This window comes from Arvicola amphibius, chromosome 2 (genome assembly GCF_903992535.2).
Source record: "Arvicola amphibius chromosome 2, mArvAmp1.2, whole genome shotgun sequence".
In the NCBI taxonomy this organism is placed as follows: domain Eukaryota; kingdom Metazoa; phylum Chordata; class Mammalia; order Rodentia; family Cricetidae; genus Arvicola; species Arvicola amphibius.
Window position 1 is genome coordinate 185,328,495 of NC_052048.2, and position 20,662 is coordinate 185,349,156.

At 47.0% G+C, this 20,662-nt stretch overlaps 1 protein-coding gene across 2 annotated transcripts in view; it reads right to left on the reverse strand.

Moving 5' to 3' along the window:
• Zc3hav1 (zinc finger CCCH-type containing, antiviral 1) overlaps positions 1–20,662 on the reverse strand; it is a 41,866-nt gene that overhangs the window by 20,425 nt on the left and 779 nt on the right. The window contains exons 2-5 of one of the 2 annotated variants that reach the window (XM_038318390.2): positions 7,605–7,740; positions 2,533–2,785; positions 325–1,120; positions 143–267 (exon numbers count right to left, since the gene is read on the reverse strand). In XM_038318390.2, coding sequence (XP_038174318.1) covers positions 143–267; positions 325–1,120; positions 2,533–2,785; positions 7,605–7,740 — 1,310 coding nt within the window. Of the gene's footprint in view, positions 1–142; positions 1,121–2,532; positions 2,786–7,604; positions 7,741–20,662 lie in introns of both variants that reach the window. The other variant, XM_038318389.2, reaches the window with a different exon arrangement.

The window sequence follows — 20,662 nt, forward strand, 5'->3', positions numbered from 1 at the left end:
CAATGCCACGGTATTGTGTTTGTCCTTCCCTGCGCCCTCAAGCCTCAGGAGTCTCTTCCCTCTGTGACTTGCACTCAGGAGTCTGAGGTCATCCTTGAGGGCTCACTGACTGGGCTCACAGAGGCATGAGCAGAGTTCTTACCAGGGATCTCAATTTTGTGGCTTGAGGAAAGCGGGGATGACAGAGGCAGCCTGCTGGCCTGTGCAGGGACGGTGATCTCCTCGGGCAAAGCCAGGATCTGGCTTCTCAGACTCTGCACTCCAGGGACGGTGATCTCCTCGGCCATAGCCGGGATCTGGTTTCTCAGACTCTGCACTCCAGGGGCGGTGGCGCTGCTTTCAGAGTTGTTAGGCGTTTCATTCAGAATTTGACTAGAGCCATTTGGTACATTATGGGTCGATTTAATGGGCCAGGGTGTGTTTCCTCCATATTTACCACCCAGGAATGCCATGTCTTGACCACTGTCGGCAATTCTGCCAGTGGTGCGGGATCCTGAGGCTGTACTCTTCTGATGGTTGCTAGGTAATGTTACTTCTCCCAGACCGTTGACTGTGCCCCTGTCACCTAGAATTCCTTCCACAGCCGCTCCGCCAGCATAACTACCCAAGAAAGGGACCTTCTGGATGTCTTGAGCCTCACTCTTGCCCTTGACATCCTTGTGGGGTCCAGAAGGCTTGCTCGATTTCACGGCCATGGCTTCACGTGTTTGTGTCACATCAAGACGGAAGCCGCCGGCAGCTTGACTTGGGGATGAATCAGCACGATTCCTAGAAAAGAAGCCATTCGGGTCCCCATTCTCTGAAAACTTCAGGCTTGCTGCCATTTGATCGGATCCTCTGAGACCGGGAGTCTTAGACGAAATGGCTGAAAGCTGGGCACAGTCGTGAGTTCCCAGGAACTTGAACTTCTGAGTGACATCTGCAGACACATCCTCCAGGGAGTCCTTACAGCTGGTGACATCTGGGCTAGGTGGACCAGACTCCGGAGGCGAGACAGGTGGGATAAGTTCTAGACTGTTCCGAAAGAACCGGTCTCTGCTTTTGCTTCTGCCTCTGGCCCCACCTCTGGCCCCACCTCTGGCCCCGCCTCTGGCCCCGCCTCTGCGATGGGAATGAGGAGCTGGAAAGAGAAAGAACCCAAAGAGAAGTTGAAGCTCAGGTCCTACCTTGAGGTTCCTTTTTGCTCGTCCAGACTTGTGAGCTGAGTTTCCTAACTGGAGGCTACAATCCAGAAGCTGGAATCCTGGTAGAACAGGAGTCTGTGGCTAAGAGGAGCCCCACACTCTTACAGTCTCTCCTGGACTCAATGAGTCCCCCATTTCCCCACGAGCCTGTCTCCAGACCCTAGTCCTCAGTTAAATTTCATTACTACAGTGAATGAAAGCTAGACTGGAGCAAATTAGAGAAGAATTTCTATAAGGCACAGAGATTCCATTCATTGTGAATACCTGAATGAGCGTTCCTAACATTGAAACCAAACAGAAAAGGGACCACAGACTTAAGTTACGGTTTCATCTAAGCTACAAACATTCCAGGCTTCTTTCTCTAGGTTTCCCTAAACTTATCTATAGTCAAAATTGAAGGCAGACATGGTGGCTCGTGCCTATAATCCCAGTGCTTGGGAGGCTGAGGTGGGTGGGAGTCCAGCCGAGGCTACATAGCAAGTTCTCAGCCAGCCTACCGCACATTATGTATATTGAAGAAAAAAGAACAGGAAAAAGCTAAAGCCTGTAGCACGAATTCTAACTGGTCTACTTGGAGTCAGCTATCGGGGGACGAAAGTTGAAGGATCAGAGAAGCAGAGCGGCAGCCACTAGAGTTCTTACCTCAAGCAATGCTCAGAGCAAAAGGGCGATCCTGTCCTCAGACTGTCTCCTCAGACTGACTGCTCAGACTGACTGCACTGAGCTCCTGTCTCCTCCCCTCCTTATACTCCTCTGTCCGCCCAGTGAAGTATATATATTCCTTCCTGTCTCCACCTCCCAAGTACTGGGATTTGGCTCTGTTTCTCTTTTAGACTGGATTAATTTAGTATAGCCCAGGGTCACCTTGAACTCACAGAGATCCATCTGCCTCTGTCTTCTGAGTGCTGGGATTAAAGGTGTGTGCCATCACCGCCTGGCCTCTATGGTTAACTAGCGGCTTAGCTCTACACTCCTGGCTGTCCTGGGACTCTAGGTAGACCAGGCCGGCCTCGAACTCAAAGATCTGCTTGTCCCTGCCTCCCAAGTGCTGGCATTAAAGAACATGTAAGTGTGTGGGAGTGCACACACATACACATAAACACAAACAAAACACAGACACACACGTGTGCCTGACAATAATAACTTATTTAAAATCAGGGGCTGTAACAGCTACGTGTAAATCATTATCAATTGTATTAAAGTGGTGCGTGCGTATGGGAAAGGTGTGGAAGGGAAAAGAAGGAGGTTTTTGTGCGGTGAAGCTGAGATCTTACAGGTAGCTCTCTTTCCTTGTAAGCTCTGTTTATTTGAATAAAGTTTGCGCAGTTGGGAAAGGCAAAGGGCACACCTCTCATGGCGGGGGGGTTCCTCCGAGAGTGCTTGTTGTTGCAGATGTCCTGGATGTTCTGGACCACATCCGAACTCAGCCCGTGCTCCTTCATGACGGCCAGCACCTTCCTGTCCATCAGGTTATGAGACCTGAGGCAGTTGAGGTAACTGCAGTTGCCCCGGGTGAAGTGCTCACAGACGTGGAGTCTCTCGCATGGTTGCGGCTGCCCGCAGATCTGTTTCCGGCCCTCTCCTTTGTAACTTTTGCATATCTACATGGGGAGAAGAACAATGAGCAAGAACACCTCGCATCTGCCACACATGTTAAATGCACAAGCCCCCTTTCAGTAAAAAGCAGAAAAACAGTGGCCACACAGCCCACCTCTTTGATGAGATGGGTTCAACTGGTGACATATTTGAGGACAGGAGAGATCCGCAGGCAGGCTAGCTAACAGATGACAGCGTGCATGGTGGTACATACCTGTAGCCCAGCTCTCAGGAGGTTGGGACAAGGAGGATTACCAAGTCAATGCAAAATATTGCATTTAAAAGAAATATAAACCTGGCGGTGGTGGCGCATGCTTTTAATCCCAGCACTCAGGAGGCAGAGGCAGGCGGATCTCTCTGTGAGTTCAAGGCCAGTCTGGTCTACAGAGCTAGTTTCAGGACAGGCTCCAAAGCTACAGAGAAAAAAAACCACCACCACCACCCCCCAAAAAAAGAAAAAAAAAGAACTATAAGGGAAAAATAGTGATGAATTTGATAATTCTTGGAGGAATCAAACTCAAATGGCAAGCTATGCACAGGACATCATAAAGGACGTCCTTCCAAAGGAGGAAGTCTAGTTTGGATTCTGACTTCTATGGTTGAAAAGACATGTGTGTCTTACCTGCGACTTTGGGATTCTGTCATTTGGTCTCTGATAGCCAGAGGAAGATCTTTTCAAATATGCGACGGAGTGGGTGTAGAGACAGCAGGAGGAGGAGGGAGAAGAGAGGCAGACAGAGGAGATGGAGGCGGGGCCTCACTATGTAGCCCTAGTTGGCCTGGAACTTTCTATGTACACCAGGCTGGCCTCAAACTCTTAAGAGGTTCACCTGCCTCTGCCTGCCAGGTCCTGGGATTAAAGGTGCACACACCCTTTCCCATTCATTACAGCAGCAAAATTACATTTCTGTAGTAGCAATGAAATAATTTTATGGTTAGGGGTCACCTCGACATGAGGAACCGTATTAAAGGGTCGCAGCATTAGAAGGCTGAGAACCACTGCTCTATATGCATTTGTGCACACAGCTCTATGGGATGGAGTTGCCACTAAAGACGGAGATGCTGCAACCGAAACCAGGCCAATGGCCAATGGCTGCAGGGCTGAGGGGGCGGCCCTTCAAGAAGAAGCCAGGCGACCTCGCAGCAGAGCAACCTCAGAGACCCAGCAATCCTCTAGTTTGTTTGCTTTTCCACAGTGAAGCAGAGTAAGTAACAAAATACAAGGCTGTCTTGTTAAGGCAAGTATTCGAACCATTGGATGAGGATCCCGGGATGATTTGTGACAAACCTGAACTAGCAGGCATTTGGAAGTTGAAAATGTTTGGTCTAAGAAGCTGTGTAAACCGGCTCTGCCCGGCTTTCTGGGAGGATTCTGACTCCAGGAACAGCAATATAGCCACGTGGGTAGCCTCTAATACCAGATGAGTGCATGTGACCACTGCAGACTCTGAGTATGGACCACAGCGCTCCAAGTGTGCTGTCTGGACCATAAGCATCTGGACACGCAATAGAAATGCAAGTCTAGGAGCTGGGCTGTAGCTCAGTTGGTCGGGCACTTGCCTGCTACGGCCCTGGGTTCAAACCCCAGTAGCAGGTACACTAAGCATGTCTATAATATGAACCCTCAAGAAGTGGAGAGAGGAGGTTTGAGGTCAGCCTGGGCTACATATGGCGATCTTGTCTCTAAGAAAACAAAACAATGGCCAGGTGAGGTGCACACCTTAATCCCAGCACTAGGGAGGCATGGGCAGGTCGATCTCTGACAGTTCAAGGTACTCAAGTGAAAACTAAGACCCTGTCTCAAAAAATTACATATCCAAGAGCAGAGGCGCATAGTACACTGCCTATAATCCTAGCACATAGCAGCTAAGCCGTGAGAGCCAAGAGTTGAAGACTAGCCTAGGCTAGACAGCTGAATGAGTTTCAGGACATTTTGAGCTACAAAGAGGACAACTTGGGGGAGTCAGTACTCTCCTTCTATTGTGTGTATGCCAGGGACTGAACCCAGATCATTAGGCTTGGAGACAAGATTTTTCTATCCATTGAACCATCTTACTGTTCAACAACTAATTTTTTTAGGATAGGGAAGTGTGTCTTGTCCACTACTTTATTCAGTATTTTTTTTTTTTTTTTTTGGTTTTTCGAGACAGGGTTTCTCTGCAGCTTTTTTTAGAGCCTGTCCTGGAACTAGCTCTTGTAGACCAGGCTGGCCTCGAACTCACAGAGATCCGCCTGCCTCTGCCTCCCGAGTGCTGGGATTAAAGGCGTGCGCCACCACCGCCCGGCTTTATTCAGTATTTAACAGAGTACCTGATACATGCTGGTTTTTGCTTTTATTTTTGTTTTTTGAGACAAGGTTTCTCTACGTAGCCCTGGTTTGTAGACAGAGGCTGCTTGTTCATTTCCTGACTGCCCAGATCTGAAATAATCACACTAAAACTATATTCATTGCAACACTGCTTGGCCAATGACTCTTGCGTATGCCTAGCTAGCTTTTACATCTTAAATTAACCCATTTCTATTAATCTGTGCATCGCCATGGGGTTCTGCGTCTATCTCCTGCAGTAGCTACATAGCGTCTCCCTGAATCTGCCTGCTTTCTCCTCCATCTGCCTAGAATTCCCATCTGGGCTGCAAAGCAGCTCCTTTATTAACCAATAGTGTTCGCAGCATACAGAGGGGAATCCCATATCACTGGCTAACCCGGAACTCACTTTGTAGAGCAGGCTGGAATTCACAGAAATCTGCCTGGCACTTCTAAATCACAGAGGCGATGTCAGAAGGGTCTGGAACTCTGTCCAAGGTCACCGTGGTGGTGACAATCGAGTCAGAATGATGAATGAAGCTAAAGGGACTGGGATTATCTAGGGAAGAGGGGAGGGAGAAAATAGACAGACATGGGGCAAAGCATCCTAAGTACTTAAAGAACTGTTGGGGACTGTGGACCCCCAGACCCCGAATTTCCTGTGACCCCCTGCCTGCCTCAGGAAAACAACTTGTTTTCCTAAGCTTGCAGTTTCCCTGAGTAAAAGCTTGTCTTGCAGCTGCTCTAAGCACCAGACCCTCAGGAATTCCTGATGTCAGGGGAGTGGTTTTGGGGCGCGGGGGGGAGGGGCTTGCAGCTACCTGACATTAAGGGTGTAGAAGGAGACCCATGTCTCTGTGTGTCTGTTTCAATCTCCAGCCCCCTTGCCCAACTCACATGAACCGTGTAGCGCGTGGCGCGTAGAGCAGGCATAGCACTACAAAGAACTCTAGAGCTGTGGCAGGGAGAAGTAGGTTCTCCCCAAAGAATTATCAAATTCATCACTATTTTTCCCTTACATATCTTTTGCAATGCAACACTCTCACACAATGCTGAGCTTCAGCAGCCGCCTCAAAAAAAAAAAAAAATCACCCATTGTACCAAGGTTTTAAATTCCCCAAATGGTCGAATCCTCAAGGACTGACTCTCCACTTGTCTAGTCTAATAGGAAAAATCTGGATCCCAACCTTCTGTGCAGCTTCTGCAGCTCTGCCACCCTTCTTCTTGTGTTTCTTTGCCTTCCTTTCTGTGCCAGGCTGGCACTGACTTTGTATTGCGAACACACGGAAGGATTCTCACGAGGGTTATTCTCAGGTCAGACCTCGAGCATCATCTAGTGACTCCCCATTCCGTAGGCCTATGCAGATGAGATGTGACTACCTACACTGTCTCCATCTTTCCTTCAGTCATAGAAGCGCTTGGCAGTTGGTCATTCAGCCAACAACTAAATTTCTCGGCCTCCCTTTCAGCTAAAATGACGAGGTGATAAGCACTGGTCGGCGAGATGTGAGCAGATGTGCTACCCACCCATTACATCCAGTCCCTTGTCGCTGGTGGAACGCCACATCCCGATGGCAACAGAGCCAACCTCCTAGCGTGAATCCCTAGAAGACAGTGTGGAACCCTCTGCCTGACTATGCCGCTTATCTCCCTGCCCGGAACTGGACAAGACCCAGAGGCAGTACACTTCTGCAACAGTCCAGACAGGAAGCACCTCAGTCTCGTCTGGCCACTCAGTCTCTGTTGCCACTTCTCAAGGGACCCCCGGAGAGGGGGAGCAGCAACAGCCCACCTGTAAATGCGTCAGCATGGCTGTGCTCCGGGAACTTCTCCTTGTGGACTGGTGGAAGTCCAGGTTTGGCCTCTGAGCTGTAGCCTCCTGACCCTTGAAGAGGCTATCAAGGGGTAAAAAACTTAAAGTAGGTTTTCCTCATTTTTTAAAGAATTTTTAAATGATTTATTTAACTTTATTTTTATGTGCATTGGTAGGAAGGTGTCAGATCCCCTGGAACTGGATTTACAGACAGTTGTGAACCGCCATGTGGGTGCTGGGAATTGAACCCCGTCAAGTCAGTGCTCTGAAAGAGCAGTCAGTGCTCCTAACCGCTGAGTCATCTCTCTAGCCCCCTAAAGTATGTTTTCTTAATCACTGAGTTTAAGGTATAAGTCTCTTATATAACAATACAAGTACCTCTATCTTTCCAACTGCAATCCAAAGGCAACCCTGATGTAAAGCATCAATCAATCCCACTATGACTGTCCTCAACCCATCCTGTTCACAGTGGAACCCCTGGCACCCGAAGGGAGGAGGCATCCAGACCCAAATTTGTTGATACAGGGTCTCAGCAGAAAGCCTTGACTGGACTGGAACTTGCTTACAGAGACAAAGCTAGTCTAAAACACATATGGATCTGCCTGCCTCTGCCTCCAAAGGCTGCTGGGATTAAAGGTGTGCATCACCACGGCTGGCTTGCTCATACTAATCTTGCCTGCAACTTAAAATGAGAATCAGGACCTACCTCAGGCATGAAAAAGGGGTCACTCTGGACCAGGAGTACTGCCAACTCCTCCTGGTTAAGCCCAGAAAGTTCATGATTCTTCAGGACCTGGAAGTTCTGTTCCGAGAGAACGTCATGAGAGTATTTGCAAAGGTTCCTGGAAGAAAAGGGAACAGCTATCAGCGTCTGTGCTTCACAGAAGAAAGGGGGACAGCTGTCAGCGTCTGTGCTTCACAGAAGAAATGGAAGAGAAGGCAGCCACAGACACACGCCATGGATGGAGGGCCGGGAGAGGGAGGAAGGCATCTTGAGTTCCAAAGTTCCAAAGGGGGAGAAGAGAGGGATTACCAAGACGATGAGGGTGAGGGCAGTCAAGGGCATTGGGAGAAAGGAACAAGTAAGAAAGACCGAAGCGTGACAGCATGGATATACGAAAATGACATAATGAAATCCATTACTGCCAGGTGGTGGTGACGCACACCTTTAATCCTAGCACTTGGAGGCAGAGGCAGGTGGATCTCTGCCAGTTCAAGGCCAGCCAGGTCAACAGAGCAAATTCCAGGGCAGTCAGGGTTGTTGCGCAGAAAAACCCTGTCTTAACCCTGTCTCGAAAAACCAAAAAAAAAAAGAAAAACCCTGTCTTGAAAAAGAAACAACAAAGAAAATTTAAAAGAGTGGATTTCAGTGGTAGAGCACCTGTTTAGCATGTGTAAGTTAGATTATAAAAAAAAGACTCCGTGTCACTCAGCAAAAATCAATAATGTATCCTTCGGAAATTAACATAATCAATCCTGCAGAAAAAAAAAATACAATTTTCCAAGGTACACTGGTCCAGCCACATGGCACAATGGGTAAAGGTAATAAAGGTTTGCCAGCAACCTTATGACCTCAGTTTGACGGCACACGAACAAATATATACTTAAAACAAAAGAAATAACAAAACAAAACAAAAAACAAAAGCAAAATCAAGGTCTCACTATATAACATCCACTAGCCTGAAACTTGAAACACAGACCATGCTGGTCTCAAACTCATGGTGATCTGCATGTCTCTGCCTCAGAGTTTAAAATAAAAAAAATAGGGTGGGTGGCACATGATTTTAAACCCAGAACTTGAAGCTAGCCTGATCTATCTACATAGCTAGTTCCAGGCCAGCCAGGGCCAAAAAGAGAGACCCTGACTAAAAACAAACAAAAACCCTAACAAGTCAGGCAGTGGTGCTCGCGTCTTTAATCCCAGCATTTTGGGAGGCAGGGGCAAGTGGATCTCTGTGAGTTTGAGGCCAGCGTGGTTTACAAAGCGAGTCCCAGGACAGCCAGGGCTACACAGAGAAACCCTGTGAAAGAAAGGAAGGGAGGGAGGGAGGGAGGGAGGGAGGGAGGGAGGGAGGGAGGGAGGGAGGAAGGAAGGAAGGAAGGGAGGAAGGGAGGAAGGAAGGAAGGAGAGAAAAAAATTAGTCTTCAAAAGTCATTCACATGGGCTAGAGAGACAGCTCAATCAGTGAAGTGCATGCACGTCTTCCATTTATGTCAACATGGTGCCTCTTGTGTGCAGTTCCAGCACCGGAGACTTGCACACAGGCAGACCCATCCCTAGGGCTCACTAGTCAGCTAACTCAGTCCCTTGAGTTCCAGCGCACTGACAAAGCCTGTCTCAACACAGGAGGACAGACGGCCCCTGAGGAATGATGCCCACACAAGCATGCGTGTGCATGTGTGTACACACACAGGTCACTATCACCAAGTTATTAAGCCTTCAGATGTACCAAAACCTTTAAAAAAAATTTACAGACACAACCCTGTTGGCCACTGAGTCCTTGAACTCCAGCCAGCCCTCCCAAGCACTTTACTTCAAGGAAAGAAAGGTGAAGGGCTGGTGTTGCCTCCCCTCCCCCCCCCACCCCCAGCCATTTTCCCAGACACACCCTTCCCTAAGTTTCCCCACTGCTAACCTTGGCTTCCAGGGTGTCTCAGGCGCTCTTTGATAAGGGGTGACCTGGCTCTGCTAACTTTTGGCTTCTGCTCTGTGGTTTCAGATAACTGCCCCCACCGGCCTCTACCCACCAAGAACCCTCAGCGTCTGGGCAGAAACTCCACCTTATCGCAGACTCCCTGAGGCCACAGCGAGGATCTGAGGGGGCTGCTAAGCAGAAGAGCTTTTGAAGGTAAACCCTCGCCTGCCCCTCCCCCACACACCCAGTTACAGCTCAGCCAGAGGTGCAGTAGTCCCCCTTACCTTCCATTCTCATTAAGGCTCCTGTTACAGATCTGAGCATAACCTAGCTGCCCAGGGCCAGCACAGTGGCTCAGCGGGTAAAGCCACCTGCTCAGACACTCCCACAGACAGACAGGTTCCCACCTCCTGACTCTGAGAGACCAACAACTGTTAAGTCAAAAAGAGTAAGGAAGCCTTGCTTTTCTTTTGGGTTCAGCCCAAACATCCTGACCAGAGGCATGACAAGGCAGTTCCCTCTGCTCGGAAGCCCACTCAAGGAATGGATGTCTAAAAACGAGTCGAGTTGGGATGGCTGCTGTTCTTGATGCTGTCCTTCTGATAGCTCCAGTTTTACTCTTCGTTTCTCGTCTCCATCCTGAGGCAAACTGCTATCCCCCAACCTCTGGTCTTCACCTCCAACAGGGCTTCCATCTGCTGCATGTCTAGTCTGGATGTGGCTAGCGCCCCAACCCCAGCAGGCCCTGCTGTTTCCGTTTCCCCACAGGCTCCAGACATTCCCTCAGCTGCTTCTTACAGGTTTTTTGGCCTTTTTTTTTTTTTTTTTAAGAATTATTTATTTATTATGTATACTGTTCAACCTGCCTGCAGGCCAGAAGAGGGCACCAGATCTCATTACAAGATGGTAATGAGCCACTATGTAGTTGCCAAGAATCGAACTTAGGACCTCTGGAAGAGCAACTCCAGCCCTTCTTACAGATGTTTAATCTTGGTCCTCATTTCGGTACACTGACCAGCCACAAAGGTGGGGCAGTTTGACCTTGCTGTCTCTCTGAGGAAATACAGAAATTAACATCTGTCACAAGTTTTCTGCCCGGGAGCTTAGCAATTAGAATAACCCTAATGTAGGCAACTAAGGCCCAATAAACTAAAGAGGAAGGTAAGAGGAAGACAGGGTCATTGAACTCAGCCATCAAAACCAAGAGGGGAAAACAGTCCTCTAATCCACAAACCTGAACACAGGTAGCTCAGAAGCTTACAAATGAAAACTGTGGGGATGTTTGCAGCCATCATTCCTCATTCCAAACAGGAAAACTGGGTGCAGAATAAAAGCGGAGAGAGAAGATCATAAAGAACAAAGCCTAGCAGCAGGGTGAACACCGATCGTGAAGGTTTGCTGGGGGCAGACAGGCGCAGCTCATGGTCTAATCAGAGCCAAGCCTCCTTCGGCTTTCCTCTCACCGTTCCGCCCTACTTCCGGAGCCTGACACCCAGCCGAAAGCCAGGGACTGGTGTCCAGTGCCCCTCCGACCAGAGTCGACAGGGGAGCTGTCAGAAATGCAACCTCTGGGTCCCATCCCAGATCTGCTGGTTGAGTCTTCAACTTGTAGCACGGAAAAGAATCGTCTCAGTCAGAGGGTTTGTCAGGTACTAAATGGCTGGCTCCCAAGCGATCCTGGAAGTAGTCATGGTTCCCTCCCTCACAGGGGACAATGGCTCTTGCAGGAGAGGGCTGATTAGAGCCTCAGGTGCCCCCAGCGCCCAGACTGAAAAAGAGCTTGTTTACAATCCTGCATGAATTGCCCCGGACAATGCAAACATTGGCAGAGTGCGCTGGCACCAGAGCAGATACACAAGAAAGCAAATGGCTCCTCCAGTCGTAAGAAATGAAGGGTAACTTTGGAAAAGGAGCAAGGTCGGCCATGTCTCTAGAGGCAGAGGCATCTCTCAGACCCCAACCTTAACAATAAATGACCTTTTTTCTTTTGCCTTCTATCCACAAGACAAAATGTTGCTTTAACCCACACTGTCCCCGGCTGAAGGGCACAGCCTAAACAATCTAGCCCGGAAAATGGCTCTTAACCCAGGCAGCACGTGACCACCCACCGAGGGCTGTTTCTTGGACCTGACATGCTTGGTCTCCCAGAATCTTTTCCTTCTCTTTCCTTTTCCAGACCTTGCCTAGTCCAAAGTAACTTGTAGGTAAAGATCAAATTCCTGCTTGGAAGAAAACACCATCAGGGTTACAAAGCAAATAAATTCATGAAAAGAAAGCAAAGTTAGACTTAATGAAGGTGTTTTCTTCTTTTTCTCCATCTCAGTGTAACACAAAAGCACGAAGGATGTGTGGCCAAACTGCTGTGTGGAGCCCCAGTAGAGCGACGGGCTGGTGCACAGAACTTGCTCATTAAAATGCTTATCACTGTTTAGATTTTTTTTTAATCATTGAAATATTACTTATATGGAGTTTCTTGGTTCATTTTTGCAGAACATTGCCAACACTGAATGTCAAGTTTGATGGAAATAAAATTTAAAAAATTAAAAAAAAAAAACATAAAACAAATCTGAAATAGAATAGATTCCAAAATGATTCTTCTGGTGTGTACTCTGCTTGGTCACCAGGTTGCAGAAAAAGAGCAGACATGCCTTGAAGGCCTGAGGAGGTACGTGCCTGACTCTACAAACAGAAAGAACTCTCCAGGAAGGCTCCTCCCCAGTAAGTACACCAAAACCACGTGCCACTTGCTCAGCTAAAACACAAGCTCTGAAAACACTCTGCCTTAACGGAGCAAGGCAGGCCCCAGAGAGAGGCCACACTGTGAGCCACTGAGAGCAAAGGGCCAGAATACAGAGGGATATGGGGGAGGGAAAGAATCAGGCCTGAGGGCATTTTCTGGGGTGATGAAATAAGTGTTCTGGATTTTGATAGCGGTAATAGTTGCGCAACCATAAAACAAGTAAGCCAAGAATGTGCTTATTGATACGAAATAAAAATATGGGTTTAGCTCAGTGGTAGAGCACTTGCTGGCAAGCGTAAGGCCCTGGGTTCAGTCCTCAGCTTCAAAAAAGAAAATAAAAGGAATTCAGCTATTAAAAAAATAGCAACAGAAGCTGGAGAGATGGCTCAGGGTTTCAGCTGCTCCTTCAGAAGTCCTGAGTTCAGTTCCCAGCAACCACATGGTGGTTTACAACCATCTGTAGTAAGACCTGGTGCCCTCTTTTGGTTTGCAGGGATACATGCAGGTAGAATGCAGAATGCCGTATACATAATAAATAAACTTTAAAAAAAAATTTAGTATCATCATCTCATAAAACTTAAGGTAGTTCTATAGGGAAGATGTGCACAAAGAAACAATCAAAATAGTCGAAGAGAGGAGGATCCATCGTTCTTTGGGAACCTCCACCTGACGATAGATGAAGAAAATGACAGAGCCCCACCTTGGAGCACCGGACTGAGCTCCCAAGGTCCTGATGAGGAGCAGAAGGAGAGAGAACATGAGAAAGAAAGTCAGGACCGTGAGGGAACCTCCAGCTGGCGACAGATGGGGAAGGTGACTGAGCCCCACATTGGAGCACTGGACTGAGCTCCCAAGGTCCCGATGAGGAGCACAAGGAGCGAGAACATGAGGGAGAAAGTCAGGAACGAGAGGGGTGCGTTCACTCATGGAGACGGTGGGACAGAACTAATGGGAGATCACCAACTCCAGTTGGAATGGGACTGATGGATCATGCGACCAAACCCGTCTCTCTGAGTGTGGCCAACAGCGGGGGCTGACTGAGAAGCAAAGGACAATGGCTCTGGGCTCTGATTGTTCTTCATGGACGGGCTCTGTGGGAGCCTTCTCAGCTTGGTCGATCACCTTCCTGGACCTGGGGGGAGTTGGGAGGACCTTGGTCTTAGCATAGAGTGGGGAACCCTGATGGCTCCTTGGCCTTGAGAGGGAGGGAGGGGAGGTATGGGTGGAGGGGAGGGGAGGGAAGGGGGAGAAGGAGGGGAGAGAAAGGGGAGGAAGGAGGGGAGGGAGGGGGGGAGGAGGAGGGAAGGAGATGGAAATTTTTAAATATAAAAAAAAAAATAAACCATGAGAAAAAAAAAATAGTCGAAGATTACAATTTAGTAGCAAAAGAATTAAAAACAATGTCCATTTTAATAATGAGGGAAGAAAGCTTTATGCCTTAATAAAGCAGAATAGTCCCTCTAAAATCTGTCTACAGCAAAGCTATAAATGAAGGTCCATATGAAATGCCCTCTAAAATCTGTCTACAGCAAAGCTATAAATGAAGGTCCATATGCCTACACATAAAAATATATTAGCCGGGCGGTGGTGGCGCACGCCTTTAATCCCAGCACTCGGGAGGCAGAGGCAGGCGGATCTCTGTGAGTTCGAGGCCAGCCTGGTCTACAAGAGCTAATTCCAGGACAGGCTTTAAAAAAGCTACAGAGAGGGGCTGGAGAGGTGGCTCAGAGGTTAAGAGAACTGCCTGCTCTTCCAAAGGTCCTGAGTTCAATTCCCAGCAACCACATGTTGGCTCACAACCATCTGTAATGAGGTCTGGTGCCCTCTTCTGGCCTGCAGGCATACACGCAGACAGAATATTGTTTACAAAATAAAAAAATATTTAAAAAAAAAAAAGCTACAGAGAAACCCTGTCTCGAAAAACCAAAAAAAGAAAAAAAAATAATATATTTACTATATATACATAAGTCAAGCTAAGAATCTATTGAGTTTTCCCTCCCATTGTGACAAATTCTGCTCCATAATAAGCAGGGCGGTTATTATGAATGTGAATTTAGAATACTCAAACTGCAGAATCTCAGAGTGGGAGACAGCAGCCCTGTTTTCCGGTTCCAGTCTACCAGTTACTTCTCTCCTTAGGGTCTCCCTTCACCCACGGAACTGACGGCCTGAGGTAGTGAAGGCATCAGACTGTATAAGCCTTTTCTTTCCCCGTGTAGAAAGATGCAGGGAGACATATGTAGACTCCAGAAACGTGAGCGAGAATGCCATGGGCCCGAGGACCCCAAGCGTGGGGTAGGCATGGAGAAGGCGGTGTTACAGGTCTGAGGTGGGTCTGAGGTCCTTGGTACTATGTGGCCTTTTAAAACTAGGTAGGGATACAACCTGGCAAAGACCAGAACCAAGACCCATAAAAGCTCAAGGCAAAAGGAGAATAGGAAATAGAAGCAGGCTGAGCAGACAAGAACAAATGAAGCAGGAAGAGCCATCCTTTGGGGACCCGAGAGGTTGATTTTTAAGTCCCCCTCGATGCCGACACCCATGTTAAATTCCCTGATGTAAAGGATACAACATTTACATGTAGCTGACACACACCCTCCCGTGTGTCTCCCCGAGATGGCACAATCCCCGATACAAAGGAAATGCTATGTAAATACTTGTTCTAAGGGGATTGTTTGGAGGACAATGATTCCGTTTGTCCCCCTGCATATTTTCCATCAGCAGCTTACTGAATCTGCAAATTCAGAGTTTACAAATACCCTAACCCAATCACCTGTCGGTTTGTAGACGTGGAAACAGGCAAAAGAATGGGACTGAAGGACGGAAATGAATAGGCTCGGGCCTCTCAGGGCTCTTCATTTGGTAAGAAACAAGCAAAAACTTTGAAAATAGAAACAGTCATTCTACATCCCTTCTACAATTATTTGTTATTGTGTGTGAGCACTAATGTGTAATGTGGACGGGAGCACAAGCATGCCAATGCATGTAGAAACCAAGAGGAAGACTTTGTGGATCTGATCTTCTTCCTTCTGTGGGTTCTGGGAACTGAATTCAGGTCATCAGGTTTGCAAGGCAAGCATTTTACCTCATGAGCCATTTCACAGGCTCCACACCTAATCTAAATTTCCGCACTGAATACTTTAAAAGCAGGAAAGAGCCCAAAAAAAAAAAAAAAAAAAAAAAAAAAAACCATATTGACAGAAACCAGAGTCACAAGACGACCTTAAGATCACCTGTTCCAACCAGTTCAACAGAAATCACGCCTGCAAGGAGAGTAACTTGAGTTAATGGAAGATCTCGCTACATACAGCTACTAGACAGTGGAGAAGCTAAAGAAGTCACACAAACAGGGTTGGCTTGTCACTTCTGCCAGCCACAAGGTACAGTGGCCTTCTCTATGCCTGTTCCATCTGATGAAGGTAAGGTTTTCATTTTAGGTTTATTTACTTTTAGGCCGGGCGGTGGTGGCGCATGCCTTTAATCCCAGCACTCGGGAGGCAGAGGCAGGCGGATCTCTGAGTTCGAGGCCAGCCTGGTCTACAAGAGCTAGTTCCAGGATAGGCTCTAGAAACTACAGGGAAACCCTGTCTCGAAAAAAAACAAAAAAAAAAAAAGGTTTATTTACTTTTGATCTTATCTATGAATAATTTGCCTACATGTAGGTATGTGCACCCCATGCATACCGCATACCCCGTGCCCGTGGAGCCAGAAGAGGGTGTCAGATCCCACAAAACTGGGGACACAAATGGTTTTGAGCTGCCATGCTGATGCTGGAAACAGAACCCAAGAAGAGTAGAAAGTGCTTTTAACTGCGGAGCCACCTTTCCAGCCCCAAAATAGCATTTATAAGGTGTGATGACGTATGCCTGTAATACTAGTACCCAAGACGCTGAAGCAGAGGGATTTTCTTGAGTTTGAGGCCAGCTTGCACAACCTAGTAAGGCTCTGTCTTATAAAAAATAAATAAATAAGGAAGAAAACCAAATCCACATGACTGTGCTGAACTTCGCGTGTGCTCTATGGTACACACATAATCCCCTACACACATTGAACACCTCTACACACATACAAAACAATAATAATGTTAAAAATTCTTTTTAAAAGGGAAGGATTTATGGGGCGGTGGGTGGTACAGGCTTTTAATCCCAGCACTTGGAGGCAAAAACAGGCCTGGTCTGCGGACCTCTCAGGAGCTATGATGAAGACTAATTTAGCCACCATCTCTACGGTGCTTCTTGCATAATTAGTGTCTGTGTCACACCTGGGACTTGAATTTCAGGTTTGGGAATATAATGTCAGCAAAGCAAACAGAAATGTCCAAACTTGAGCGCCCAAACAAGGCTTCACCGCCTACCTAGGGAAGACCTCTTGTCAACTAAAATGTATAGCCGGAAGCACTACAAAAGGGAAGGCAGGAACACCAGGTTGGGAGAATTTCTATCTATAAATAAAGGTACTACAGAGAAAGTATCCTAAGACCAGCAAAAATACAAATTACACTACAAGATACAAATACAAATACAAGATACAAATAGTATATCATTGTGGGTATTAATGGCTAGCTGGCCCCATTAGCCAGAATCACTAATGCATGTCAGGTTTTAGAAGACAAAATTCTGTAGGAGTTGCTAAAGGAAAAATACTACAAAACAAACTTGGTGGTTGTTTTTTTTTTTCTTTAAAGTTGCCTAGACTTTGAGGAGAGTCTAGGCCTGGAGAAATGGCCGGGTGGTTGAGAGCACTGACTGCTCTTCCAGAGGACCTGAGCCACCCCATGGTGGCTCACAGCTGTCTGTGGCTACAGTTTGGTGGTGGTGGTGGTGGTGGGGTTGATGCTTCCTTTCATCCTCAGAAGGTACCAGGCACAGGAAGCGGTGGGTGCGCAGGCAAAACACCCACACACATAAATAAATACACTCTGGCCAGGTATGGTGGCGCATGCCTTTATTCCCAGCATACTCTGGAAGCAGAGGCAGATGGATCTTTGTCAGCCTGAGGCCAGCCCGGTCTACACAAGCAAGTTCCAAGAAGAAACCCTGCCCCCCCCCCCCCCCCCCATAACAAGTTCTCTGGAGAGTCTATCCCTACCCAAACTTGAACAGGCAAAATAATCCCTCTAATATACATAATTTTCAAAATACAGCAATGTGCCGCCTCTGAGCCAGCCTGTGAACTTAAAGTGGTTGTTTCAAACCAGACAAAAATAATAATAACAAAACTCAAGGGGCTGGAAAGATGGCTCAGTGGTGAAGAACACTGGCTGTTCTTCCAGGACCTGGTTCCAATTCCCAGCACCCACATGGCCGCTCACAACTGCCTGTAACTCTGGTCCCAAGGGACCCTAACACCCACGGCAAAACACTATTGCCCATAAAAGAAAAATAAAAACAAAATTCATAAAACTAAAAATTCTAAACATGTGTGCAACAGACTGAAATGGTGGCTCTAAAAACATATTGGCTATGTATCAAAGTAATTACAGATTATGTCTATATAGGTGTTTTATAAAAAAAACACAAGTTAGACTAGTAAGGCAATCGGGAGACTTTGAGTATCAAATTACCTGATAATAATAAAATAATTGTTGGGGGAGCTGAGGATGTAGTTGCAGTGGTAAAGTGTTTTGTTAACATGCACAAGGTCTGAGTTGAGTCTCCAGCACCTCATATACCCGCTCCGGTTGCCAACTATGCATTCCCAGTGCTTATGTGGAGAAATGAGGACCAAAAGTTTAAGGCATCTTTGGCCTAAGGAAGAGTTCTAAACCAGCCTGGAACACAATGAGACCTTGTTTTAAGGGAGGGAGAGTAAGACTTGTTTCGTTTTGTTTTTTTCAAAACAGGTTTTCTTTACATAGTTGTGGCTGTCCTAGAACTTGTTTTGTAGACCAGGCTGGCCTTGAATTTACAGAGATTCCTCTACCTCTGCCTCCCACATGCTGGGATTGAAGGCACGTGCCACTACCAATGCTAGATACTTTTTTTTCTTAAAAGTGATCATTATACCGTGAGAATACTAATAAAACATAGTCCTCATCTGTTAGAGATACTTAATACTTAGGAAGTATCACTGGGATTTGCTTTAATGTAAACCACTGGAGCTGGGGATGGAGATAAGAATACTTGATACAAGACAGGCCGTATTTTGAAAACTGTTGAATCAAAATGATGGGTACGTGTTGGCTCAGCTGTCTCCCCTCTTCTTTTATTTATTTATTTTGGTTTTATGTTTTGATTTGTTTTTCGAGACAGGGTTTCTCTGTGTAACAGCTCTGGTTGTCCAAACTCACTGAGGTCTGCCTACCTCTGCCCCCCATCTCCTTCCCCAAGGCCAGCATTAAAGGTGTGTGCCACCTATCAATAGGCTGAGAATTGTAGAGAAACACTGAAACTTTTAAAACTAAAAGCCAACACTACAGAAGAAATTCTCAGAACAGGCAAGGACAGAGAAAAGACTCACAAAGGGGTCTAACCCTGTTGCCATTCAGCACAGTACTAGAATGTTCTTCCTTTTCTACCTCTAAACACTTCCTTTTCACTCGGTGATTTCTTCAGTTGCAAGCAACTTCGATGCCTTTGTGCTAAACCTAACTTCCTGTAAGTCAGAAAGGCTTTCACACTGTTGCATCATAACATAAAACATTTAAATAAAAAATTAAATAAATATTTGAAGCACCTCTTCAAATATCCAATGAGCCAAATGAATTCTTGCTCCAAACAATTTAAAAAATATTACTCAATCCATTGAAAACCTTCCTCCTTTGTATGTTTTGATAAACACACACTGAAGGTAACTGAAGTTTTGATTAGTAAATGGATAATAAAAAGTTTGATGATCACGCTGTTTCCAAAACAGCGCAACATTCAGTTTTTTTTTAAAGTGTGCAAAATCTTCTACCCAGAAAAAAATAACCGAGTAGAAGTGTGGGCCTGAAGGGGAAAGACCTGCAATCTCAACCTCTTGGGAGTATGACAGGAGGAACCTAAGTTCAAGGGCTACGGAACAAATTCGAGGCCAGCCCGGGCAAATTCAGACTGGCTCGAAAAGACTTTTTAAGGTTTCAGTGGTGGGGCACTTGCCTAGCATGCAGGAGGCCCTACTATATCAATCTTCAGTACTACCACCACCATCACACACACACACAAACACACTCACATACAAAAGTTTGGGGAAAAAAGATAGCATTTGAACTGCTCATTACCTCTGCAACACTCAGAAGTGCGACCCGGAAGAGGAAAGGACAGAAGGGATGAAAAATTATATAAACTGGACAAAAGTCGAGAGTAAGGTTGGAGAGTCTGTTTGGAGGGAGTTTGGCCCATGTGACCAGGACAGACGCGGGAGATGGAAACGCTGGATTCAAAGCACAGGCCTACGCAGGGGAGGGATGTGTGTTTGGAAGCTGTCTGAGGAGATAACGACAGAGGAACCCAAGCGAGTGATCCCTCTCATGGAGAAATTTGGAAGACAAAATTCGGAAGACAGATAAACAAAAGGCTTGATTTTTCGAGGCCAGCCTGGTCTACAAGAGCTAGTTCCAGGACAGGCTCTAAAAAAGCTGCAGAGAAACCCTGTCTCGAAAAACCGAAAAAAAAAAAAAAAAAAGGCTTGATTTAAGCCTTGGAAACGCCTACAGTTACTTAGGAAGCGAAAAGGAATCAAGTATGAACAGAAGCAGCTGCCTGAGACTTTAACCACACTTTAATGCAGTTTGAGAGAACGGGTCGCAAGAACGGGTTGGTTACTTGTGCGGACCACCACGCAGAGTAGGCAGGGAAGAGTGGAGGCCACCACATCTTTCGTAGTCTCAAGGAGGGGCATTCTAGCCAGGTAGTAAGAGGGGGAACGTGGAGAGTCTAGGAGTGGCGGGCCACAGTGGGCCCCAGGGTTGGTGCACCGGAGACACACGAGAGTGCGAGATTGCGCAGCACCGCTGGAGTCCTGGGGAGATCACAACACGCCGGGATAGCAAGGAGGGAAAGATCTACCTGCAACTTCTCCAAACTCTGGTTGGCCCCAAAGTACTTTAATTAGGATTCTAGTGGGAGATGGAAAAGGTAGAGGAGCAGTCTAGTCTCTGCCGGGCAATAGCGCTTTAGCCCAGGGCAGCGGTTCTCAACCTGGGGGTCAACGACCCTTTCACAAGACTCGCCTAAAATCATCAGGAAACACAGTTGTTTACATCACGATTCATGGCATTAGCAAAATTACAGTTATGAAGTGGCAACGGAAATAATTTTATGGTGGGGGGAGCAGTCACCACAACGTGAGGAACAGCATTAAAGGGTCGCACAATTAGGAATGTTGGGAACCACTAACCTCGGGGTAAAGAGGAAAAGGGAGAGAGGGAAAGAGGAGTAAGCGACATCCTCCCCCAGGAAGCAGCCC